Source organism: Chiroxiphia lanceolata, chromosome 10 (assembly GCF_009829145.1).
Source record: "Chiroxiphia lanceolata isolate bChiLan1 chromosome 10, bChiLan1.pri, whole genome shotgun sequence".
NCBI classification, from domain to species: Eukaryota; Metazoa; Chordata; class Aves; order Passeriformes; family Pipridae; genus Chiroxiphia; species Chiroxiphia lanceolata.
In genome coordinates, this window is record NC_045646.1 from 8,587,199 (window position 1) to 8,608,870 (window position 21,672).

The 21,672-nt window shown below is 42.6% G+C and overlaps 1 protein-coding gene across 15 annotated transcripts in view; it reads right to left on the reverse strand.

Annotated features, from left to right (window-relative positions):
* Nucleotides 1–101: 101 nt before the first annotated feature.
* Nucleotides 102–21,672, reverse strand: part of MCF2L2 (MCF.2 cell line derived transforming sequence-like 2) — a 169,057-nt gene continuing 147,486 nt past the window's right edge. For 6 of the 15 annotated variants that reach the window (XM_032698498.1, XM_032698494.1, XM_032698493.1 and 3 more), the window contains 9 exons: nt 20,037–20,146; nt 16,325–16,420; nt 13,660–13,749; nt 11,497–11,568; nt 9,741–9,827; nt 7,500–7,618; nt 6,833–6,945; nt 5,672–5,775; nt 102–4,515 (listed from right to left, as the gene is read on the reverse strand). In XM_032698498.1, coding sequence (XP_032554389.1) covers nt 4,415–4,515; nt 5,672–5,775; nt 6,833–6,945; nt 7,500–7,618; nt 9,741–9,827; nt 11,497–11,568; nt 13,660–13,749; nt 16,325–16,420; nt 20,037–20,146 — 892 coding nt within the window. In that variant the 3' untranslated portion in view covers nt 102–4,414. The other 9 variants (XM_032698499.1, XM_032698500.1, XM_032698497.1 and 6 more) reach the window with 9 other exon arrangements.

Genomic DNA, 21,672 nt, shown 5'->3' on the forward strand with positions numbered 1-21,672 from the left:
GCTGTGATGGTCTGCCTTTACTAATACGCATTTATTTTGAATAGGAAAAACTTCATTTGACTTGTTGCTTCGTATAGAGACATCAACCACAGGGTTTTGTACTAGTTATAATTTTTATAAATTTCAAACAAAGTGTGGTTCTACACAGGTCAGAATGGCCTAATTACAGGAAGTTCATTTGCACACTTTTTTCTTGTAATAAATTCATACATTCTGTCTTGACTGGAAAAAAGGACAGGTAATTCTGTGCTCTTTCCCTGTCTGATTATCTCTCATCAGTCACAATATACAAATACATCATTATCAACACCATGGAAATCATGTAAGAAAAACAAACTGTACCAATTCTCAGCTGGGGAGAGGAAATCTTAGCAGCTATTTCAGCTCCAGCTGCAAGAAGAAATACACATTTTGGCTCTTTTTTCTTATTATTCTTATATATTTCTAATCATATATATATTTGAAGTCTTTGAGTATATTTTTGGAAAGGAAGCACATGTCCTTTCTCATACCCAATCCTGTTTGAAATATCAAGAGTCTAAGAAAATCATAGATAATAAAATGGCTTTTCATCACACACACAACCAGAACATAAGACACACACACACAGCTTTGCTGTCACTGGCAAGAAGAGCCAGAGCTCAGACGTGGTGGTTTGGCTGCAGCTGTTTATGATCAAGACAATGACCATTGGTGTGATTCTCCACCCTGTGGGGCTCAAGATGAGAGGAGAGGATGAGCCCTGATTAAATGTTAACCTGGTTTACTAAAAGCAAGACTTGTGTGTCATGGCAACTGCCCAGCTCTTTGCCGCTGGTGAGGAAGGACTGTGCTGCCCACCTGCAGCTGCCTGAGCAGAGGGCAGTTCTGAGGATGTGAAGTTCCTGCAAGTTTCACAGAAGAGCAGCAGAGCAGAGGGGACCCTGAGCCCGGAGGGCAGGGCTCACCAGCACAGCCCCAGAGAGCAGAGCAGGCAGCTGGCATGGACTCACTGGTCCAGCAGCAATGGCACTGCTCAGCCACAAGTGCTGCTACAGCCCAGATTTACCTGGGATCTTCTGTCTTCTAGAACCAAAACTTAGCGGCAGCTGTTACTTTTAAATTACTTCCTGGTCACTATGTAATCTCCAAACAACACTGAAATGAAATCCATATTTGAAAACTATGATTTTTAGGTGTGTCTACCTGAAAAGGATAGTGTCAAAGGCCTACATACAAAGTGTACCTTAACATAGGCATTAGTCTTGCTGGACATTACCAAATCATAATCTAGACTGTACATGGAAAGCCATTCCCTTAATTATCACCTTGCTTGACAGAAATACACTAATTAAAAGACTATCCTGTCTACCCTTTAAAAAACAAACAAAATAAAAAGTCATCAAACCCCATTTTGTCTCATCAGCAAAGCCAGAGGGTTACTTTTTATGGGCTGCTCCTGGACTTGTGTCAGCAGCCTGATCTGTCCCTGAACTTTGTTCTTTCTCAAATCAAACCCTGTCTCCCTGACAGAGGGCCTGGTCAATGCCCAGCAGCAGCTGCCAGGACTGCTGTGTGCTCTGGGTTTGGAATGTGGAGACAGAAACAAGGAGCTGCCTCTGGCTCACCAGCACTGCTCGTGGGTTAAAGACACAATTAATGGTTGTGGGCTTCCTGCTCAGGTTCAGTGTGTCTGAGTAGCTGTGGCACAGTCAGCTACCAAGGAGCAGAGTGCTGTGCCACTGCTGCATGGCAATGGGGCAGAGAGTTACCTGTCATCCTCAGGACACTTGTGGAGCAGGAGTGACTCAAACTTTGGTCCAGCAGGATAAAACATTTTTTGGAGGGGAAAAAAATGTTTTCAAAAGCAAAGTAGGGAGGAGAATTGTGATAATCCAGCCCATACCTTTGCAGTTGCCACAATGAGATGGTGAGCTGGGAGAGGAGACATTTCGTCAGCAATCCTCTTCCCTGCTCCAGCTCTAGGCTGCTCCACAGGGTGCTGCCACTGGCACTCATGGAGGGCACAGTGGGACATATGGGGTTCAAAGCTTCGCTTTCCCCAAGGGTCCCCAGTTTTTACATACATGGTAAAATTCAACAAGAGGGAAATTCAATAGCTCCCATTTTACTGGAGGGTATTGCAGGGATATAGGGGATATAGGACTTGCACACTGTCACCCTGCTCCCAGCAGAGGTAGGAAATGGACTGGCAATATCTGATTTCTCATCCTCAGATCAAACAGAGACTTCCCACTGCCATTTCACCATAAGAATGAGATTCCTCAAAAAGAAAACTCCAAAGTGCAGGTTTTCATCATTCCATCTCTCAGCAATGTCACAAATCTTCATTTTGGTAGTTTCATATACCCAGGATAACCCTTCCCCATTTCTCTCTCCCTCACACAAAAGCTTACTGTACTTATTAATATGCAATCAATGCTCCCTACCCTTCCCTCTCCTATGCTTAGGGCAGGAGTAGACAGCAGCACTGCAAAAATTACTGAAACCAGAATGGACTCATTTTAGGGAGAGGATAAAGGAATTGCACTACAAGAAAACATCACCACATGTTTCCTTAGGGGACTGAGAGGAATGAATTCTTCCCTTAAGATGCTGAGAACTACTGTAGACCAAGAGGATTCATGTCCCTGAGAGCCTATGTGTCATTTCTGAGGTAAATGACCAGCACAAAACAGGTAAGCTCCACTCTCTATAGGACAAAATCATTTTCCAAAAAGGTACAGAACTCTCAGGTCCTTTAGTCGTGAATGGAAAATGTCCAAAATCACAGGGATCAGATACAGAGGGTTAGAAGAGCCACGGAAATTAATCACCACAGTGCAAATCATAATCAAGCAATGGCTTCACAGGCAAAAAAAATCTGAATAAGCCTTTACCTACTCGAATGGGACTATCTACCTGTGTCACAGCTATCCTGACTCACACACTAAGATATTTGCAACACCAGCCTCCACTGAAAAAAAAAGAAAACATTTAGGTCCCTGCAAAGGTGATAGCAGAGGTGAGACAGACACCTACTGTTTTGCTCAGAGGCTCAGTTAGTAAAGAGTGGGTTTTGGTTTTGCTTCATCTCCATTTTTAGTGCTTTCGTCCCCTTTGTTATTTACATAAAGCACCACTGAGGGTTCAACAAAACATCCCTAAGAGTGAAAGCCACTCACTCACTCTTGAGCTTCTTCTAGGGTCATTTTTACCAGATTGATCTTTGCCTGTTTGCAAACCTAGTCAATACTTATCTTTACTATAGTATTAGCAGCTTTTGTGGGACCTAAGACCCAATTACCATCAAAATGCTTTCATGCCTTAACAGCTGCTCTAAATGAGCTAATGGCTTGTATAGGAATAATAACATCTCTAATCACTTTATATTATACATTACATCCTTATGTGGCAGAGATTTGGTACAGTCCTTTAATCAAATGTCCTGGAAAGAAGTATTTAACAACAACACTTTATCCACTCTAATGCTCACTGCCTATTTGCAATGCTTAAGTATATTCCAAATGGGGGGTGAAATGTATCTACTCATAGCCCAGCACACAAGGAAAGCATGCAGTCTACTCAAACATGTGACAGTAAATGGCATTCAATTGAATTCTTGGCACCAAATGCAAAGAGTTGTGATCCAGCAACCAGAGAATGCAGAGGGGGCAGAGGAATGACTTAGATTGTAAAAACAGTTCAAAATGTTCTTTGTCACAGTAGCTGTTACACATCTTTACTTCCCTGCTAAGCCCTGCACCTCCATGTCATAGCCAGGAGCTGCCACCTGCATCATTCCAAGCTGTGGAATGCTGTGTGCAGCAGTGCCATCGCGAGGGAGTCACGTCACTGCTGCACGGAGCCTCTCTGATGGTCCCAGTCAGAAGGTTCCTTTCCCCAGCCACCCTAAAATTGGATGGTTTTGGTGTTGACCATAGCAAAAAGGGCACGTTTGTGATGACGTATCAGCTGGAATTAAGGAGGACAGGGAAGGCACAGCCAGAGGCAAGCAAATGGAAAAACGTCCAGGCGACCCCACGGTAGAGCAAGAACTCGTAACCATCCCGTGCCCCGTGCAGTGACGTGGTGCTCAAGCAAAGTTGCCAAAAGGTGCGTGCATAGAAACTCTTCAGCTCTGCTGTTGACCTAATTTAGGCCACATCTTCTGAAACAGTTTGATAACCAATGCAAGAAGCATTTTTCTCCTCTAACACTGAAGGTAGGTTTGATGTTTTCTGGATGTTTAATGCTCCTTTCAAGTTTGTTTTTTCCAGCTTGCCAGGTGGACAGCACAGTTTTCATCTGTTCATGGTGATAAAGTTTTAGTGAATTGTGAACCTCAGAGCTTGTGAGAAAGGCAACTTTGATCCAGTGTCCACCCAAGATAAAGACAGATGGATGGGGTCCTGAGGAAGGCTGGTCCTGCTGTTCAGCTGCCAGCCCTCTGTTCCGCTGGGAAGCTTTTGGCCACCTCACTTTCCTTCGTGTCTGACTCTACTGAGGCTGTACTGCAGGAATCGTTGTAAATGTCTGAAAAGGAGGACATGGGCATTGTCACTACAATATGTCTATAGGATTTTCCATCTACAGTCTTGAGGTTCTTTGTTAAAAGCCTGAAATAAAATAAAACACAAATAATCACAATTCCACTGTTCTCCTAATTCCTTCACTAAAGGCAAGGGAGGCTCTTTTGGCATATAATGAACTGTAATGTGCATGTGGTTTTATTTTTCTTTTGAAGCATTAGACATGCCAAAGAAATGAGAGCTATAGTTGGGCACTGAGGGTGAAGACAGAACTGACCTGCTGTGGAGGTGAAGGAGCAGCAATTACCAAACTCCCCTTAAACCACAGCAAAGAATCCTGAGGTTTAAAAAGGTTTCCTCCACTTTAACAAACTGACCAAAGGGAAAAAAAAATCAAGAGAGACCAGTAACTCAGAATAAAGTGCTGGTAACTCTCTTTCGCAGGTCCCCAGGGAATGGCTCTGCCAGATTTTGTTGTCCTCTGTTACCAGAAGACAAGCAGGACACATTTTGGTAAATTATATTTAAGGATGGGCAAAAATTAGTCTAAAATTTTAAACCTTTGATGTGCAGAGTTGCCGAGATTCAGCTTTTCCAGTGCAACCTGTTTGGGTGTTAGGTCAGAACCAAAGCTGAAGAAAGGATGACTTTTAGTGCTGATTTGGCTGAAATTGTGCCAGAACAGCCTTTCCTCCAGCTTTTGGAGCCAGCTGTGAAATACGATGAAAGCAGTGATGGGTCATGAAATTTTAATGTTTTCAAACCTAGGCCAGAACCACAGCCCTGATGCTGATCTCCATCCAAAACGCTATCCATGTCGGGATCAAAGCTATCCTGCAGGCACACCCCGCCATATGACACACTTGGGCTGGCTGTAAAGGACTGGTAGCCACAGAAGTTCGGTGGGAGACTCAAGTTCTGCCCAGGGAGGGGTAAACAATTAAAGCATGCCAAGGAAAACTGCTGTGCCTTAACTAGTTCTGATACCCAGGCACCAAATTGCAGGCTGTCTCAGCCACATCACCAGACACTGCAACACATACACTCAGGTGAGTCCTTTAAAACAAAAAGTGCACTTTTTTTATCACATCTTTTTTTATCACATCCTTTTTCAGTATGGAAATAAAAAATAAATGCCAGTAACACATTTTCTCTATTACCTGCATTGCTGTTCTTAATTATGTTGTTACTGTCCCCCTCTGCTGGCTGCAATATACTGGAAGGAACCCAGTCACTTTTCTCAGAGACCAGTTTCTTCACTAACCTGAAACTCAAAGAACAGTCAGTGAATTTTCCTACATTCCCTTTCCCTGGGTTGTGTTTCTTAGAGGTGCATGTTGGCAGCTATTTCCTAAACTGAAGAAGAAGGCAGAGGACACAAGGTAGTCCTACAGGTACCTGGTGACTAAGTTTCTTCAGTCTCAGATGGTGACCCAGAATCCCAGATCAAGCTCACTTTCAAGCAGACTGTGTGACATGGAAGCAGAGCCTTGGCCTGTGTTTGAGACACTGACCTTGGGCTTGGAAGTGCAGGGTTAATGGTTGGACTCCATGGAGATTTTTTCCAGCCTAAATGATTCTATGATTCTAAATTCAAAGCTAAAGAAAATTAATATATCATATTATCCATCCCCCTTCCTGTAAATACCAGGGAGGATGGGTTTAGTTTGCTTCCCAACTACTTCAGCCTATGGAACTTGCTCCCTTCTCAGTTGCATGTCAGTTCTGAGTGAAGGGCACAGGCACTTTAAGGAGATCAGATCTTCTTCCTCCAAACTGTCCATGCAGGGAGAATTCAGATGTGCAGGCAGGTCTGGGCACTAACACTTACTGGCTCCTAACACTCACTTTGCAGTAAGAGAGAATAAATGTACCAATACATATGTGAGCTCAGGGGAGGCCAGACTCATTCCCTTTTGTCAGTCACATCTTATATCAAAACCTTCCAGGCTAAAAATGCTCTCAGTGGAAGGCATGGGGATTTTACTGATGTATCCTATAGGGGGGTGCTGCCTTTGACAGTGCCCTTCTGCCTAGAAAGTGTCAAAATTCTAGATAATTCCCTCCATTTCCTTTATACAAACTTCTGTCCTCGTAAGCCTGATGTCACAAGCATTTGGAATGAAAGCCAACCAGGTGGAATTAACCAAAGCTGCTTGTGTGTTCATGCCTCCCACTGCCTCTTTCATGTTGTGGTTAACAGGGTGAGGGGATATGGATTGATTTTGAAGAGACTTTGACATTCTTCTGAATATTTTCCATCTTTTCCAGGAGTTCATGGCTGTTTTACCTGTCAAATCCTGTCTCTCTGCTGTACTTACCATTGACCATTCTCTCCTTCCTGCACAAACTGCACCAAATCTCCATCCTCAAGCGTCAGAGAATCCGGGAAACAGCTGTCAAAACTTCCTTCTACCCGAAAAAGATTGCTCCCCTAAAATGAATGAAACAAGGCACCAGAAAGAGAGTCACTATGGGTGTAAGAGAGGGAGTTTAGTTAAACACTAAATTACGCATTTCAAGCTGGCAGAGATTTCTTCTGTAGGGAGTTGTGTCTCTTCTTATTCCTTTTATCATGCCCAGGTTAAATATTATTCAAAATTATGACAGAACTGTGCTGTGCATTCAGGCTTTAGGATTAACCAGCCAGCCATTATTCTGACATAAAAATTGGTTTTGTGACACCAGGTGAAGTTATGTGGGAAAGTCTGAAGTTACTTTTCTAAAGGCTCAGTTTTCCCTCACTTTTGTAACAAGTAAAGCAACAGCTTACAAGTAAGAGTGACTTTTTTATGTTTCTCATTCTGATCAACCAAATAGTCTTGGAATAATCTCCCAATAACCCAGATCAAATTCCCATCTTCTGTATTCCCTCATGTCTGTGAATTTAAGGTTGGTATGAACCCAAACTTTGCAGGTTACATCATGATTCTTAGAGGGGAGGAGGTTGTGCTGGGAAAGGGCAGTGTAATTTGAAAAAGGAATTACATTGTTAGGGTTGGTCTCTTCCTCCAAGTCAGAGGAGTTCGAGAGTTCATCCATACTGGAAGGGATGGCTTCAAAATCTTCAAATGTGTCTAGAGAAGGCATTTGCCTGCTGGGCCAACCTTTTCAAAGGACATAAAAACCAAGAGGAATTAGCTATCAGTCATTAGCCTCTTTCAGAATCAGTCTTTATAAAATAAATGTCACAGGTTCACTTCTCACTATTCTACTTACTGAATTGCTTGTGCCTTTTTATAGCTTATTCCCTGATTCTGCCACAAAAATTATGTCACAGCCGTTATTTTGTCTCTAAAAACCTGTACCAGTCGCTGTCAGTTGTAGGAGGGCAGACTGTGTGGCCACAGTGTGCACATCCATCAATGCCTCCAGTGTTTAGCATTGCAAAATCCCTTCATTTCAAGAGGTACAAAAAGCAAGGACCAGGAATATTTCTGCTGAGCCAGTGCTGGAGCAAATGATAACTGGTGCTGATGTGACTTTCAGAAGGCCGCGCTCATTCCGTTTCCAGCTTACCTCCACATGTCTATCTATAAATTGAAGTCCAAAGCCATGGAATTTTTGTTGACTTCTTATCTCCATCTCACCCCAAGGGGATATTCCCACCCAAGCAACTTACAGAACTATACTCTGGAGAAGGCTGGAATTGCAGGAAAGGGACAGGATAAAGAGCAAGGCACAAAGAAAATCAGACCTTGGGGGTACGGAGGGAAGGTCTCATTCAAATTTCTGCTCCTAGGAATCTTCTTGCATGATTTACACCCAGAATCACCCCAGCCCAGTGGAAGGGACTTAATGAGAGATTTCCAGCTCAAGCACAACAGCCCCAGTTTCTTTACCTACAAAGGTATGTCCATAGGATGTGTCCTGAGGGAAACTGAGGCTGAGCCCTATAAGATCTGCCTGTCTGAGGCTCCCATGATGCAAAAGTAGCTCAGACTCTTCTGTACAGAGAGAAATTGTGATCTGCACTTTCCTTCACTTGATGCCTGTCCCTTTTCTGGTGGGGATGACTACAGTCCAGCTCAGAGGAAACAGACTTTCCATGTCCCAAAGATTTCTGCAGCCCTGACAGATACAAGCTGAACAGTCAGTCAAACCACCATGTGCTTCCTAATTAATGTACCTGCTCTGCATCAGCTGATTCAGAGGGACTTGGGCTGAGCAGATGCTGAACCAAATTCTTTACATCCTGTGGGCCACTGCTTGACAAGGCAAAGCAGTGCTCTGACTACAGTGCACAGAGATGTTCACATGGTGAGATTACATATCCCAGCACTCACAACCCACACCAAAACCTGGCCTGGGACAATACAAAACTAAGCCAGGTAGTTCAGGTAGCAAACAGAAAAGTGATCTGGGAGGAATAGGTTTATTAACTGATTTATTTAATACCTCTCCATGCACTCCTCCCTGCTATAGGTACTGGTGCAACATGTGGTCATGCAGCTCTGCAGCCCCTTCTCCTCCCTCCTGTTTCCCAAGGGCTGTGACTGCTCCCACAGCTGCAATCCAGTTAAAAGAGACAAAGCAACCTTCTTCCACCAGAGCTGTGACCCCAGCTATAACCCCACGGGTATGGTTTGGTCATCTGTACTTTTAAGGGTGTAAAGCAGCCTCTGAAGTGACACTATTCTCTATCAGTTTATTCACACAAGCAAAATACTAGCAAGTGTCTAAACATACAAGAATATATTGATGCTAATTAACTTCAAATTGCTACAGCAATTTTAGTTCAAATTCACAGGTTGGGCTACAAATACCAAAAGAAAAAGATATCCCTCTTCCCCCTTCGACAAAGTTTCTGTAATCTTTTGCCACTGTCATTTACAGAAAGCATCCAAGGCAGAAGCCTCACCAGCAAGGATTCCTTGCAAATATATGCATCAGCCTTTCTCTTCCATACAAAATGCTGTTCTAATTTCAGAGACTAAGAAATAGCCCAAGTTTCACATACTTAATTCAAGCTATAAAATAAGACATCAAATTCTGAGCTCTCTGGCATCAATTAAAAGCATTCTTTTCATCTGTTCCAGACCTCAGAAAACCAGAATCTGAGGCATTGTTTCTATACTGCTAGTGATCCAAGCTTGTCCTTTCATTGCTCTGATGGGAAGTTATATTCACCAGGAGAGAAAAATCTCTTTATGTTAAAGAGAGTAAATATTATCATAAGTTTAGATTACACTCTCAAATTGAGATTATAACTTCTTTAATTGTGTTTACCTGTCTGTGAAGCAGATCTAGGTACGGATCTCATGGTGGAACCGGTATTAGAGTTAGTCTGGGCCAATATGGTGTTCTCAAAAGCATCTGTGACAGGAAGTACAGTTTGTGTCTTCAAGGTGAAATAGTGACCAGACAACCAGTACAAAGTGAATTCCTGCATCACCTCTGCTACTGGCAGTCTTTTTAACAAACAGGTGGACTGGGGTCCAACAGTTATAAAAGAGGAGACACATGACCAGCACAAATGAGTGAAAGGACAGCAGCATTCCACAGAAAAACTGTAAGTCTGAGAAGGACAGAGAATAGCCAAATGAATCAAACAGATATATTGATGTTAATTAAGGAAAACGATTGCTGGGTGAACAGTGCAGTGTTCTATTTCATTACAGCTTCCTTACCCATTTTTAACATATTTTCCTTGCAGCATTTCAAATCATTCTGTAGGTGATGGTTTATAGTTTTGATGCTGACCCATACAGCAGCAACAGGGGACCAGAGAGGCCAGAAATGAATTATTTCACTCTTGATGAATGCAATGCAATGTGGGGGGGGGACATTTTTATCTAAGTACATCAAATCCTTTGTATCATTACCTCTGTCAGAGCCCTGGCAATAGCAGCAATATCTTCTGGTAAAGGGATGATAAAGTTCATTGTTTCCTCCTTAAAGAAACTCAGTCTGGTGATGGATGTTGTGCAGTAGGACCTTGGTTTTAAGCAATGAGGAGCAAGTCAGTTCTATGCTATAGTTAGTCCTTGTACCTTGAAATTCCCCCTACCTCTGCAGCCCCATGGTATGTTGAGACCAGAGCTATCTGTCACTGAGGAAAGTGAGGTATAAACACCACAGTTTGGGAAACTCTGGTGCCGGGTGCCAGGATGACTCTAAACATGGTGCCAGGGGTCACTGGCAAAAGGAAATATTCTGCAAACAGCAAAACTACTTCTGCTGTCTCTGAATTGTTTCTTCCAACCTCTCTGTTCCAGTCTCTTCCCTGCTGAGGGTGACACAGGACACAGGTCTGATATGTCACTGATTCTCTCACTGACCTGTTCACCTGCTCTTTCTACCAAGTTTTTGTGCAGTATGACACAAAAGAATTCCTCAGCCTACATCTCTCTCCTCCCTCTCCTGCAGCAGTGGTACCTGGCTCCTGACAATGGAAGCTGGTGATCTTTCAGTGGTTGGATAACAGCATCCCAACTTAACTCTTTTGTATTGTTTATTAAGCAGTAATTGATTAATCTGCTGCAATAAATCGGTGGAAATTTTGCTTGTCTGAAATGAAACACTGCACCTTAAAATGGCTGTTGATGCACAGTCTAGCCTCTTCTGTAGTCTTCATGCACATGACTCCTGCTCCTCTCTCTAGGTATAGACACTAACAAGGGAAGAGGGATGCAAGTGGCCAGACTGCAGGTGAGGGTGAAAAGTAGCCTCTTGGCTCCCTGCGGCTTCACTTGATGGAGAGAGGCAGAAGCTAGGCAGAAAATCCAGATCCAGGTGATAGTCTAGGGCACTATTTCCCAAAACAGGCAGAGAACTGGGGTTTTAATTCAGGCCCATCCCTAGGTGAGTGCTGGGGACAGGTAAGGGAGTGACAAGCTGTCTTTATCCCAGTTATACAGATAAACTGACCCCAAAGCCCCAGTGGACTCCAGTGTCATCTGCCAGCTGTGATGAGATGTGAATTCAGTGAATAATATCAAATGATCACCAAACAGGTTTTCATGCAGGATGGAAATACTCATACCTTCAAACCCCAGGGGAGTTGGGTCACTCTTTATTTCATGTCTCTTGACTTTAACTGCAGGAACAAGGGGACCTGTGTGAAGTTTACAAAGTCACAAGGCTGTAAATATTGTTAAAGGAGAAACTTGCTTTCCCATTACCTGGAAACACTACCTTCTTAGGACTTTCCATTTCACCCAGAAAATATGTCAACCACTAAATTCTAGGTGGTGCAGATAAGCACTTCTGTGAAGTAGATAGGAAACAGACCCCTTTTGGCAAAAGACATTGAGACATCACAGTAAAAGTATCTACTTCCCATCAGGTCTCACAGATGTTCCCTCTCACTCTTGACCAGGAGATGGCACTAAGGCAGCCAGACTCACAATCCCAGCTCTCACCCGTGAGACTGGCAGGGCAGAGCCCACAAAAACCAACACTTACACCCCACGGAAGTGGAGGACACCCGTCACAGCCTCTCCTGTGCCCCGACTCCACATGTGGAGGGAGCTGAACTGTCAGCAGTGAGGATCAGACACAGCAGTAGCCGTAGCCTTTTAAAGCGATGATCCAAATACCCTGGCTAGAGCTGAATTTAGGCTGATGCTGAGGCAAGACTCAGGCTTCAGTTCTTTGGTCATCTGAAATAGTCTCTTAAAAGAGATGCTGTAAATAAAATACTTAATTGAAAAGCACTGATTTTATTTTCTAGCTTTAAAAATCATTACAAAAGCAGCTTTCTCAGGATTCTGAAAGACTGCCAACAGTCTTGTGGCAGACAGGATTCTAGGACAGGACTTTTTGATATGAAACTGTAACAGAGTTTGAATTTCATTGCAATTCACACATGCTCTCTTTGTTAAACCACACTAAAGAACAACCCTTTGTTGCCCATTTTCTTTTTAATATGTGCTTCCTTCTGTTCCTCAGCTTTCAAAATAATTATTAGGAAATAATTCAGTCTTCCCATAATTTAGTAACTGACCATGTATTTCTGAAGTTGTTGGCAAGGACAGAAAGCTTTAAGAACCTCTCCTCCTGTGCTATGCCCATCGCTTTCATGGGGTGATGTTTTACTGCTACCACCTAAAGGGGCTGGCAAAGAAACATTTGTAGGTAGTGGGACTGTCACACCCTTCCTCTGCCCATCAATCCCACCACAGTCTCATTTCCTGACAGCCTCATGGCAGTCAAGGATGCTGTTCATACCCTTCACAGCTATTGAGAAGGCACCAAATACTCTGCAACTTCCTTCCTGACAAATACAGAGGAAAGATTTTTATACAAATTAATTCAGACATTTTTTCCTTCTATTTTGGTTTGTGAATTGCCCCGGCAAATCTTAAACTTGCAAATCAGTTCCTTTGCTTCATTCCAAGACCTGCCAAAAGACAGTATATTCAGAATTCCTTGTAAGACCATATGTTCTGTTCTTAAAAGTATCTCTGACACGTAGGCATAGGTGCCTACAGACTTACTGATTTTCAACACAACCAGCTTGCCCAAATGCATGGGTTGATTTAGAGTTTAAATGTAGGTACTAATCCAGTAACTTAGAGTAAATTTTGTAAAAGTGCCTTTTCTCAAAATAAAGTTCAAACCTAAAACTTTCATAAATTCCCACACGAACTGCATAGAGGTCAGTGCCTTCATGCACGTCTGAAAATGCCTTGCAAACGTAATTTCTAATCATAACTGTGATATGCTAAATATGCTTGAAACTGGCATCTATTTTTGGCTTGATTTCAGACTTTCTTGATGTCTGCTGCACAATGAGGAGATTCTCTCCCTATTGAAAGCAAAAATCTTGAAGAGCTTTAAGGAAACAGAGAAATAATTTCAATTGAATCTCAGTTAATCCAAACCAGGGAGAAGTTGGAAACCTAACCCCACATCAGCCAAAAATTAATGCGGTTTCCATGGAAACCAGCAACACTTTTTGAAGCCTACTGTGGAGAAACTGGGAAGAGTCATTCTATGTGCTGGCAGCACACCTGGATATACATTCGAAATGTCTTGGGCTGCCTCCCTGCAGGTGTTACACTGGTCCTGACTCTTCTTCTACTGGAACCTCCTGCATTTGTAAAAACTGAGCCTGGTGTACTCACTCTGTGAACAGCATTTGGCAGTGAATGTATCAGCCAGCAGGCAGAGAGGGGGAGCTAAGCAAGCAGCGTGACGGTACCTTTGGTCACAGCAGAAGCATTAACTGTGGTGCTGATGGAGGAGGCAAGGGAAAAGCGACGGGTAACTTCTCTGTCCTTAGACTCTGGATCTGGGAGAATAGACAGATGCAATGCAGGGCAGGGTTAGAGGTTAATAAGCACTGAGGGTAAAAGATGTTCAAAGCAAAGCAGCAGCTGGAAAAGGGTAGGTAAAAGGTGGGTTGCTCTTCTAAAACAAACAGGAAAAATACCCTCAACAAAGCGAGAAGCACAGAAAAGAGTTGCTATGGACATATTTTCAAAGCAATTCCAATTGCACCAGTTTTAATACTTCAGAAAGGAGACTCATGCCAATTATTATTTTAGCAACCAACTAGTGTCCAAGTACAGCTACAAAACACAGAGAAATGAGCGTGATGACTAGAATGGGGTGTGTGTCTACAGATGAGGTTTGGATTATTTTAGACACTGAACTGCTTGTTATGTGATGACTGACCTGAAGTACACTGAAACATGAATGGTTTGGAGTTCACGTGTCATTTCTAGAAGTTAACTGTGTGAATGCCTGAAAACACTCTCTGAGCCTCCATCCTTACCAGGATAAACCAGTGAAGGCTACAGAGCAGTTTTTTGTTTACTCCAATTAGGACCCTGCCTTTTCTCTAAGTCTGCTCAGAAGACATAAATTCCCCAGATTTCACTATAAGATGTGTTGGAGTTGTACCAACACCAAGTAATAGGAGCTTGGCTCTTCCAACCAGGATGGCTAATGCTGACCCAAGGATGGGGGAGATGCAGAGTGCTGAGTATGGACTTTGATAGACTTTGGTGCCAGCTCTGCTATGGCTGCCTGGGGGATCTCTGCACTGGTGGAGTGCAGGATGGTAAAGTTTCTCCTCCTGACATCAGCATTTGTTTGTCCAAAATACTGAAGTCCTTATATACAACATTTTCCACCCCATCATATCCAGCCTAGTCAGACAGTTCAGCATTTCTCTGAGCATCCATGCTCCACTACCAGTTGATATCCATCAGGCAATCTTGTTTTCACCTTATTTAGTCTTGGTATTTTATTGTTTAGACCTTTCCTTTTGTGTGTTCTGGACATGAACAGACACAGTAGGTGTGAACCAAAGTGTACTCAACTCAATGCACCATCCCCTGCCACGTCCAGTAATGAATCTTTAGACAAAATGTTCAAGAGCAGGACAAGCTGATTGCAGAGACTTCCCCATTCCCTTCTCGCAGCTTTCCATCTGCTTTAACAGCCAGCCCATGTCATGCTAATATGGCTTTGCCTGAAGGAATGACCCCATCACCCAGCCTGTTTGCCAAGGCTCCCTCTAGGCCAGAACCAGATCAGTGACAAAACAGCACAATAAGGTGAAAAACCACATTGGGTAATAGAAGTGTTTCACAGGAACCCCAAATAACCAGACCTTGCAAGCCTTTGAGCTGAGAGTGCCTACAGCTGAGGGGTTATGAACTCCTCTGAGCTGTGCTTCACTGTCTGGAACATTGAGTACAAGGCAAGACATTTCATATGACAAGAAAAATTCAGATGAAAAAGCAAAAGGGGCCCAAACCAAAATTGTAGATCCAAACTCACACAAATTACATTATTTCTGAAATCTGTATTTTGTAATTAATTTCCCCAAGTCACAGGATCTAGAAATCACTGGGTTTGGTATTCAGACACCAAACTAGTTTGTGTACCTCAGATCTTAATACCATGTGTAGCCTTAGCCTTGCGGCCAGAATCTTATGGCTGTCATGGCTCTTGCTGCACTGTTATCTACTTTATAACAATGCAATTTATTGCTTCTACATTTCTCTTCTTATTCTTTCATCTTGTTTCCTCCTCCTTTGATGCTTACCCTCTCCATCACTGCATACTAACCCTTTGTCTCACAAAGGAAATATCATCGATCAGAACAGGAGAAAAGCCACACAATAACAATAAAAGAAGTAATTATAGTATCTTTTCAGAAACTGATTGTAAGTAGTCATCCAGTTTAATTTCTATTCACATTTCTTTCTTTGCTCTGAAGTCTCTTCCTTGTACAGCCATCACAGGAACACACAGTGCTCTCTGCTCATGGATGTTAAATATCTGTTAAACATTTATGCACAAAGACCCAGAACACACCATTTTACAGTACCATATAAAATAATTAAGTAGAAATGGCAATAAACCCCAGATCTCCTGAATTCTGGTTCTCCAGAGTAATCACTAGGCCACAGATAAGAAACATTTGAAAAAAAACAAAGAGGTCCAACCGATGAACAATTTAACACATGAAAACCTTGTGTAGCACAACACAGAGATGGTACTCTTCCCTTCAAGCCTGTAAGTTGCTGAAAGAAGTTAGGTTGATCATTTAAAACCAGTTCACACTTTGACCCTTGAGAGAAACTGGAAATTTCCATTACTTGCACTGTGCACCAGTAAAAGACCAAACTGGCCAACTCAAAGGTTGCCTTGCCAACACTGCTGTGGGAGCAATTTTTGGTAACAGTGTCTTTGAGAAGAGGAGCCAAATGTGTGCATCAGACAGGAGCATTTGGGTGAGATGCAGCAGCACTTTGGGAAACGGTGATTGATGGCACTATGGGATGGAGAGAACATTGTGGGAGTGCAGGAGACAGATGGCCTGAGACCAAATGCTGCATGGGTGATTTTACCTTTGGGTGGAGCTCTGCGGTTGGAAAGACCTTGCAATGTGAATCGCTTTCTAGCAAGCGCTGTGCGCTCAAGGTTAAGGCTGGTGGAAGCATCAACTAGGAGAGAGAGGGAGAGGGAAGAGAAATAAGGAAGGAAGGGTCAGCTGTTCAGCTTATGGGAAAGGAAAGGTTAGCACTGGATGACAACTAAAAATAAATAAATAAATTTTGATTCAGTTCAAGCCTGAGCAAGAGCTAATCAGTTAGAAAGGTCACATGAGGTCAGGGTGATTAAACCAGCTGAGCCAAACAGAGCCCCTGGGTTGAGTTTGGCTCACTGAGTTTTAATGGAGAACAATAACAAAACAAAACCAAAGAAAAACAGGTGAAGGGATGTAGCTCTCATCAAAGGAAAATACAGTTTAGCAGCAAGCTCATTAAAAAGGATCTAGTGCTTTTACTGTGAAAACACATCACTGTGGTTGGAACAACAAGGTTGTAGGGAGAAATAATGGAAGAAGCCTTGCAGTGTAAGACATGCAAGTGTTGTGAGCAGTCCCACTTCTGCTATCCAGCACTCATAGTGAGCAGTCTGCCCTTGTCCGCCCTAAAGCTGATGTGCTCTCAAGCCTTACCTCCTACAGTCCTCCTAACAGCCTCCAAAGCGGGCACATAGTCATGCAATTGATCTCATGCTTTGCTGGGATGTAAGGATGCCATGCCAGCAAAGCTTACATGCCAGGTTCCCTGAGGAATAAGCCAGCCATGCTGCCTGACAGCCACCTCTAAAGGGATCAGTCACAGAGGGATCGACGTCCTGAGGCTCTGGGTTTGAAAGATACTCAGTTACTTGCATTGCAGGAAACAGGTGGACCTAGATCAAACCCCCAGATCTACACATTCCTGCCAAATTCTGCATCTGCTCCTCTCTTAGTGTGGGCAGGTAACACACAGAAGGTTTATAGCAAAGGAGCAGGACAAAGGCCATGTGTTGGCTGCTTTTCCTCTTCTTTACTTCATACACTGCCAAGTGAAAATCATTAGAGGGACAAATGAAGACCAGAAGTACAAAGGGAACACAAAGAAACAGTGAATCCACACTGATGGACAAGCAACAGACAAGCTGTGCTTCCAAAGGAAAGTGCATCCTATCACTTTCTGATTTGCAGCCAAGATAATCCAGGATCCAAGGTGCCTGCATGCATAGGTGGGTGCGAGGTTAACAGATTTCAACAACACAGAAGTATTATGTCAGTGTGCTTCAGCTCCTGCTACCCAGTGTCCTGATGCCAGCTTTGGGCCAGGCAGATGCATCTGGTGAGGAATTGCTACTGACTGGTGGTTTCAGCTGTGGGGCTGCCTTCGGCTGTCAGACCATCTGTGCTGGCCTAAGAACCATTCCCTGCCATGGCTGCTCCCACTGCGAGGCAACCTTGTAAAGATACTGTAGCTTATAAAGTATATAAAATGCATTTACTTTCTGTTTGCTTAGGGCAAGAAAATCCATAGCATTTCCTTATCAGAGTCCCACGGTAAGTATAACAGTGCACATCTGCAGGGGTCAGGTTTCAGTGTTGGCTCTTCAGCTTTGAAGTTACATCACTGCACTGAGGAACCCCCATAAGGATCTCACAAGTCCCCCCAGCCTTTCAGCACCAGCAAAGCACTACACACTGATCTCTAAATTCACATTGTCTTTGAAATAACCTGAGTTATTTCAAACCTTTTCCTTTATTCTGCAAGTATACCAGATAACCCCGGAAACCATTTCCAAACATAAGGAGGACCAGGTCCTGATGGGCAGTGGGTTGAACATGAGCCTGCAATATGTACTTGTGGCAAAGAAGGCCAACAGCATCCTGGGCTGCATTAGGAGAGCTGTGCCAGCAGGACCAGGGAGGTGATGCTTCCCCTCTTTGCAGCACTAGAGAGACACTTAGAATGCTCTCCTGTCCTGGGCTCTCCAGGACAAGATAGACATGGACATTTGAGTAAGTCCAGTGAAAGGCCATGATTAAGGCATTGTAGCAGCTGACATGACAAGAGAGTGAGAGAAATAGGATTTTTCAGCCTGGAGAAGAAAAGTCTCAGGGGGGTCTTATCAAATAAAGAAGATGGAGTCAGACACTTCTCAGTGGAGCCCAGTGACAGGATGAGAGAGGCAATGGGCACAAATTGAAATACAGGAAATTCCATTCTAAAATGGGAAAAAAACTTTTTTACTGTGAAGGTGGTTAAAGCCTGGGACAGCATCCCCAAGGCATTTGTGGAGTCGCCATCCTTGCAGCTATTCAGAGCCCAGCAGGACATGGCTGTGAGCAACTTGCTTCAACTGCCCTGCTGTGCTTGCTCCCATATGGCTTCAAGGCAGTTACTCCACCAGTCAGGTCCACACCAAACACGGGTTTATATGTAGAAAACTCAGTTCAGCCCCTGCAGAGGAGCAGCCAGAGGTGCCTCACAGGGACACAAGTTTTGGTGGGACATCTAAAGCTGGAGAGCTCTTTGCTGGCTCTGTGCAGCCTGGTTTGCAGCCCAGGATGTAGAGGACACCCGAATCCCAAAAGGAGAATGGACTCACTGCCCAGTTCTGCAGGAGCAGCCACCCAGCAGAGGATGAGGAGGCTCTGGGCTGAGCTAGTGGGATCAAAGCCAGAGCCCTGAGGAGCTGGTCATGGGAAAGCCAAGACAGAAGAATGACAATCAGTACATAGGGTGATCCCAGTTCCCACACTCTTGCTAAGCTGGACCAGTTAAAAACATCAATAATTTTCCTGGAATTGTTTTTTTTTTTTTAAAGGGGTTTATGAATTTCAAACAAAAAGACACTTTTCCACTTTCCTAATTTCTAAAAAGTTTATATTTAAAAAAATATCCTGAAAAAAATTTTTAAGATTGGATTTTTAACTGAAGAATCCATAACTTCATTTCTCACCATGAAAACTTATTGAAATGAAAAAATCTTTTGGTGAATAGCTTATTTTTCAAAGAGAATATATTCCACTTTCTTTTTTACTATCTCTATTTATGAAGGGGCTGTTACTTTAACCCTCATTTGGGCATTAGTCTCTTAAGACCTCACAATTTTCATTTTATATTATTAGAAAATTCTTTGCTCTAGCATTTAGAAATACTGCTTGAAAGAGAAACTGCTGTCAAAAGATTTTCCATTCCTGCTACTGTCAGATGAGATTCAGTTTCTCATCTTCAGTTCATTTTAACCTACACTGTATAGAATATCTGTTCTACTTATGCCCTCAAACAACGGAGGCACTTTCTGTAACAGTGTGTGGGTTTATTCACTATACACCAGAGGGAACCTATAGTTAGAGGATGCAAAAAGCCTCAGACATAAAGCAAGGAAATCACTTAGCAAAGTCCACAGACAGTCTTAAAATTAAATGTATCTAGAAACCAATTTCACCAGGATACAGAAGGTTAAAATACATATACTATTGTCCCCAAAATTCTATTTTTAAAAAAATAGAAAGTTCATAAAGAACATAAAGAACACTGTAATGCATCAAAATTCAGACTTAAAAATCCTAAACTAGTAACACTTCTTAGTGTTCAGGAAGTTTCATGGTACAGTTGCTCAGCTTTGCAGCATTGTTTTTTTTAATGTTGGGTTTAAACAACATACATTTAAAGTATCCTCATCAAACTCCAGAAATATGTGTAATTATAAAAATATTACCCTTTGGAAGCAAAAGCTCTGTCTCAGAACTCCTACCTCTCTTTTGTTTGGCGCTGGGACTGGAATTCCTGTTTTTATTGTTAGATGCTTCCACGTTTGATGTCTCAGATTTGTTTTCATAAATACTTGATGACTTCCTGCTATACCTTGGGACAAAAGAAATATAAAAATAATTACATTCCTGGTTAATGCCTAACAGAGCACTGAGCACTAAGAATTCTTTTTCTCCTCAGACATGAAAGAGTGCAGAACAAAGAGCAGGTTTTAAAATTCTGTGCTACAGAAGCCTGCATCTGTAGTGGATAAAAGTCATCCTATCCCCTGCCTCCTCTCTACACCACACACTACGGGATGTGCTCTCTGAGAGTTCAGAAAAATGGAGAAACAAGCTGGTTGTCTGCACAGGCTCTTTTTGCAAGTCCAACCAATTTGGAAGGAAGGAGGAGGAAAACTGGCTTAGGAAAGAAAATCCCAGTTTTCCATCCCTTGTAGCTTACATTTGTCTCCAGGAGAGAAATGGATACTGGATGGTCACAAAGAGGCCATACCATGCCTAGAGGAACAAGTGAATTCCACTGGCTTCCCCCAACTTCTGTTTCTTCTCTTTGGACACATGAATCCCAGTGGGATATCCCTGACTACAGCTGAACCACAGACCACAGGGGATCTGCCTTGACAGATTGGCACAGGTACTGGCCTTGTGTCTGTAGCGGGAAGGACCCTCCCACCCTTGGTTTCTAGGACATTCAAGCTGCAAGATTTTCTCATATTTCTTATGCTCATTGTTTTGCAAATGTCTGGTGGTTTAGTTTGGGTGTTTGACTGTTATCTTTCACAGATTGCTCCATACATTTCACTGTATCTACATATTTGAAATCCTCTTTGCCAAAATGCTTGTTATTAACCTGTATCAGCAATTACACTGCTGCTTACAATTAACAATGAACTGTTAAACTGAACATTCATAGGGTTTATTTTGCTGTAAGGGAAAGCCTGAGATATCATTACAAACATTAAAACATTTGGAACACTAGAGATCTGTGAATAACTTTCATAACTATAAAGCAGCCCAGGACTCATTGCTTTGTATTTGAACCTCTGATCTGTTTCTGATGGAACCTTAGCAAGGTCTCTGTTACCTCCTGTACTAAATCAAAATGTGATTTTTCAGCCTAATGTCAGGTACAAAATTGGGCTTAAAATAAACATGGGAACAAATCCAAAGCACACTCACATTTCCTTATTCTTTTTTTCTCTGTTCCTTCTCAGCTGGGCTAACTATAAGATGTGCAGCTGACAGAGTTAAAGATTTACAGCTGTGGGAAAGTCACTGAGAAAACACACGAGCTTTTCTGAAACAGCATCTGCAGTCAAACTCCAAGTGTTTGTGTTTATCTATGTGCAGAGGATATTTTTACATGGATGTATGACTGAATCAGTCATTTTCAACAAAGAAGATAGTTAAGCAGTTAGAACAATAATCTATTTAAGTTTTATATGTTTAAATAGATTAGAAAACAATACAAAGGGATCATTTCATTATCACTGAAATGCAGCAACCATCCCTTGAGAGAGATACAGCAGCAATAGATACCTCAGGGCATCTCATTTTAGGATTTAACAGTGAAACTTTGGGGAAGAATTTACAGAGAGAGAGAATTGAAATAGATTG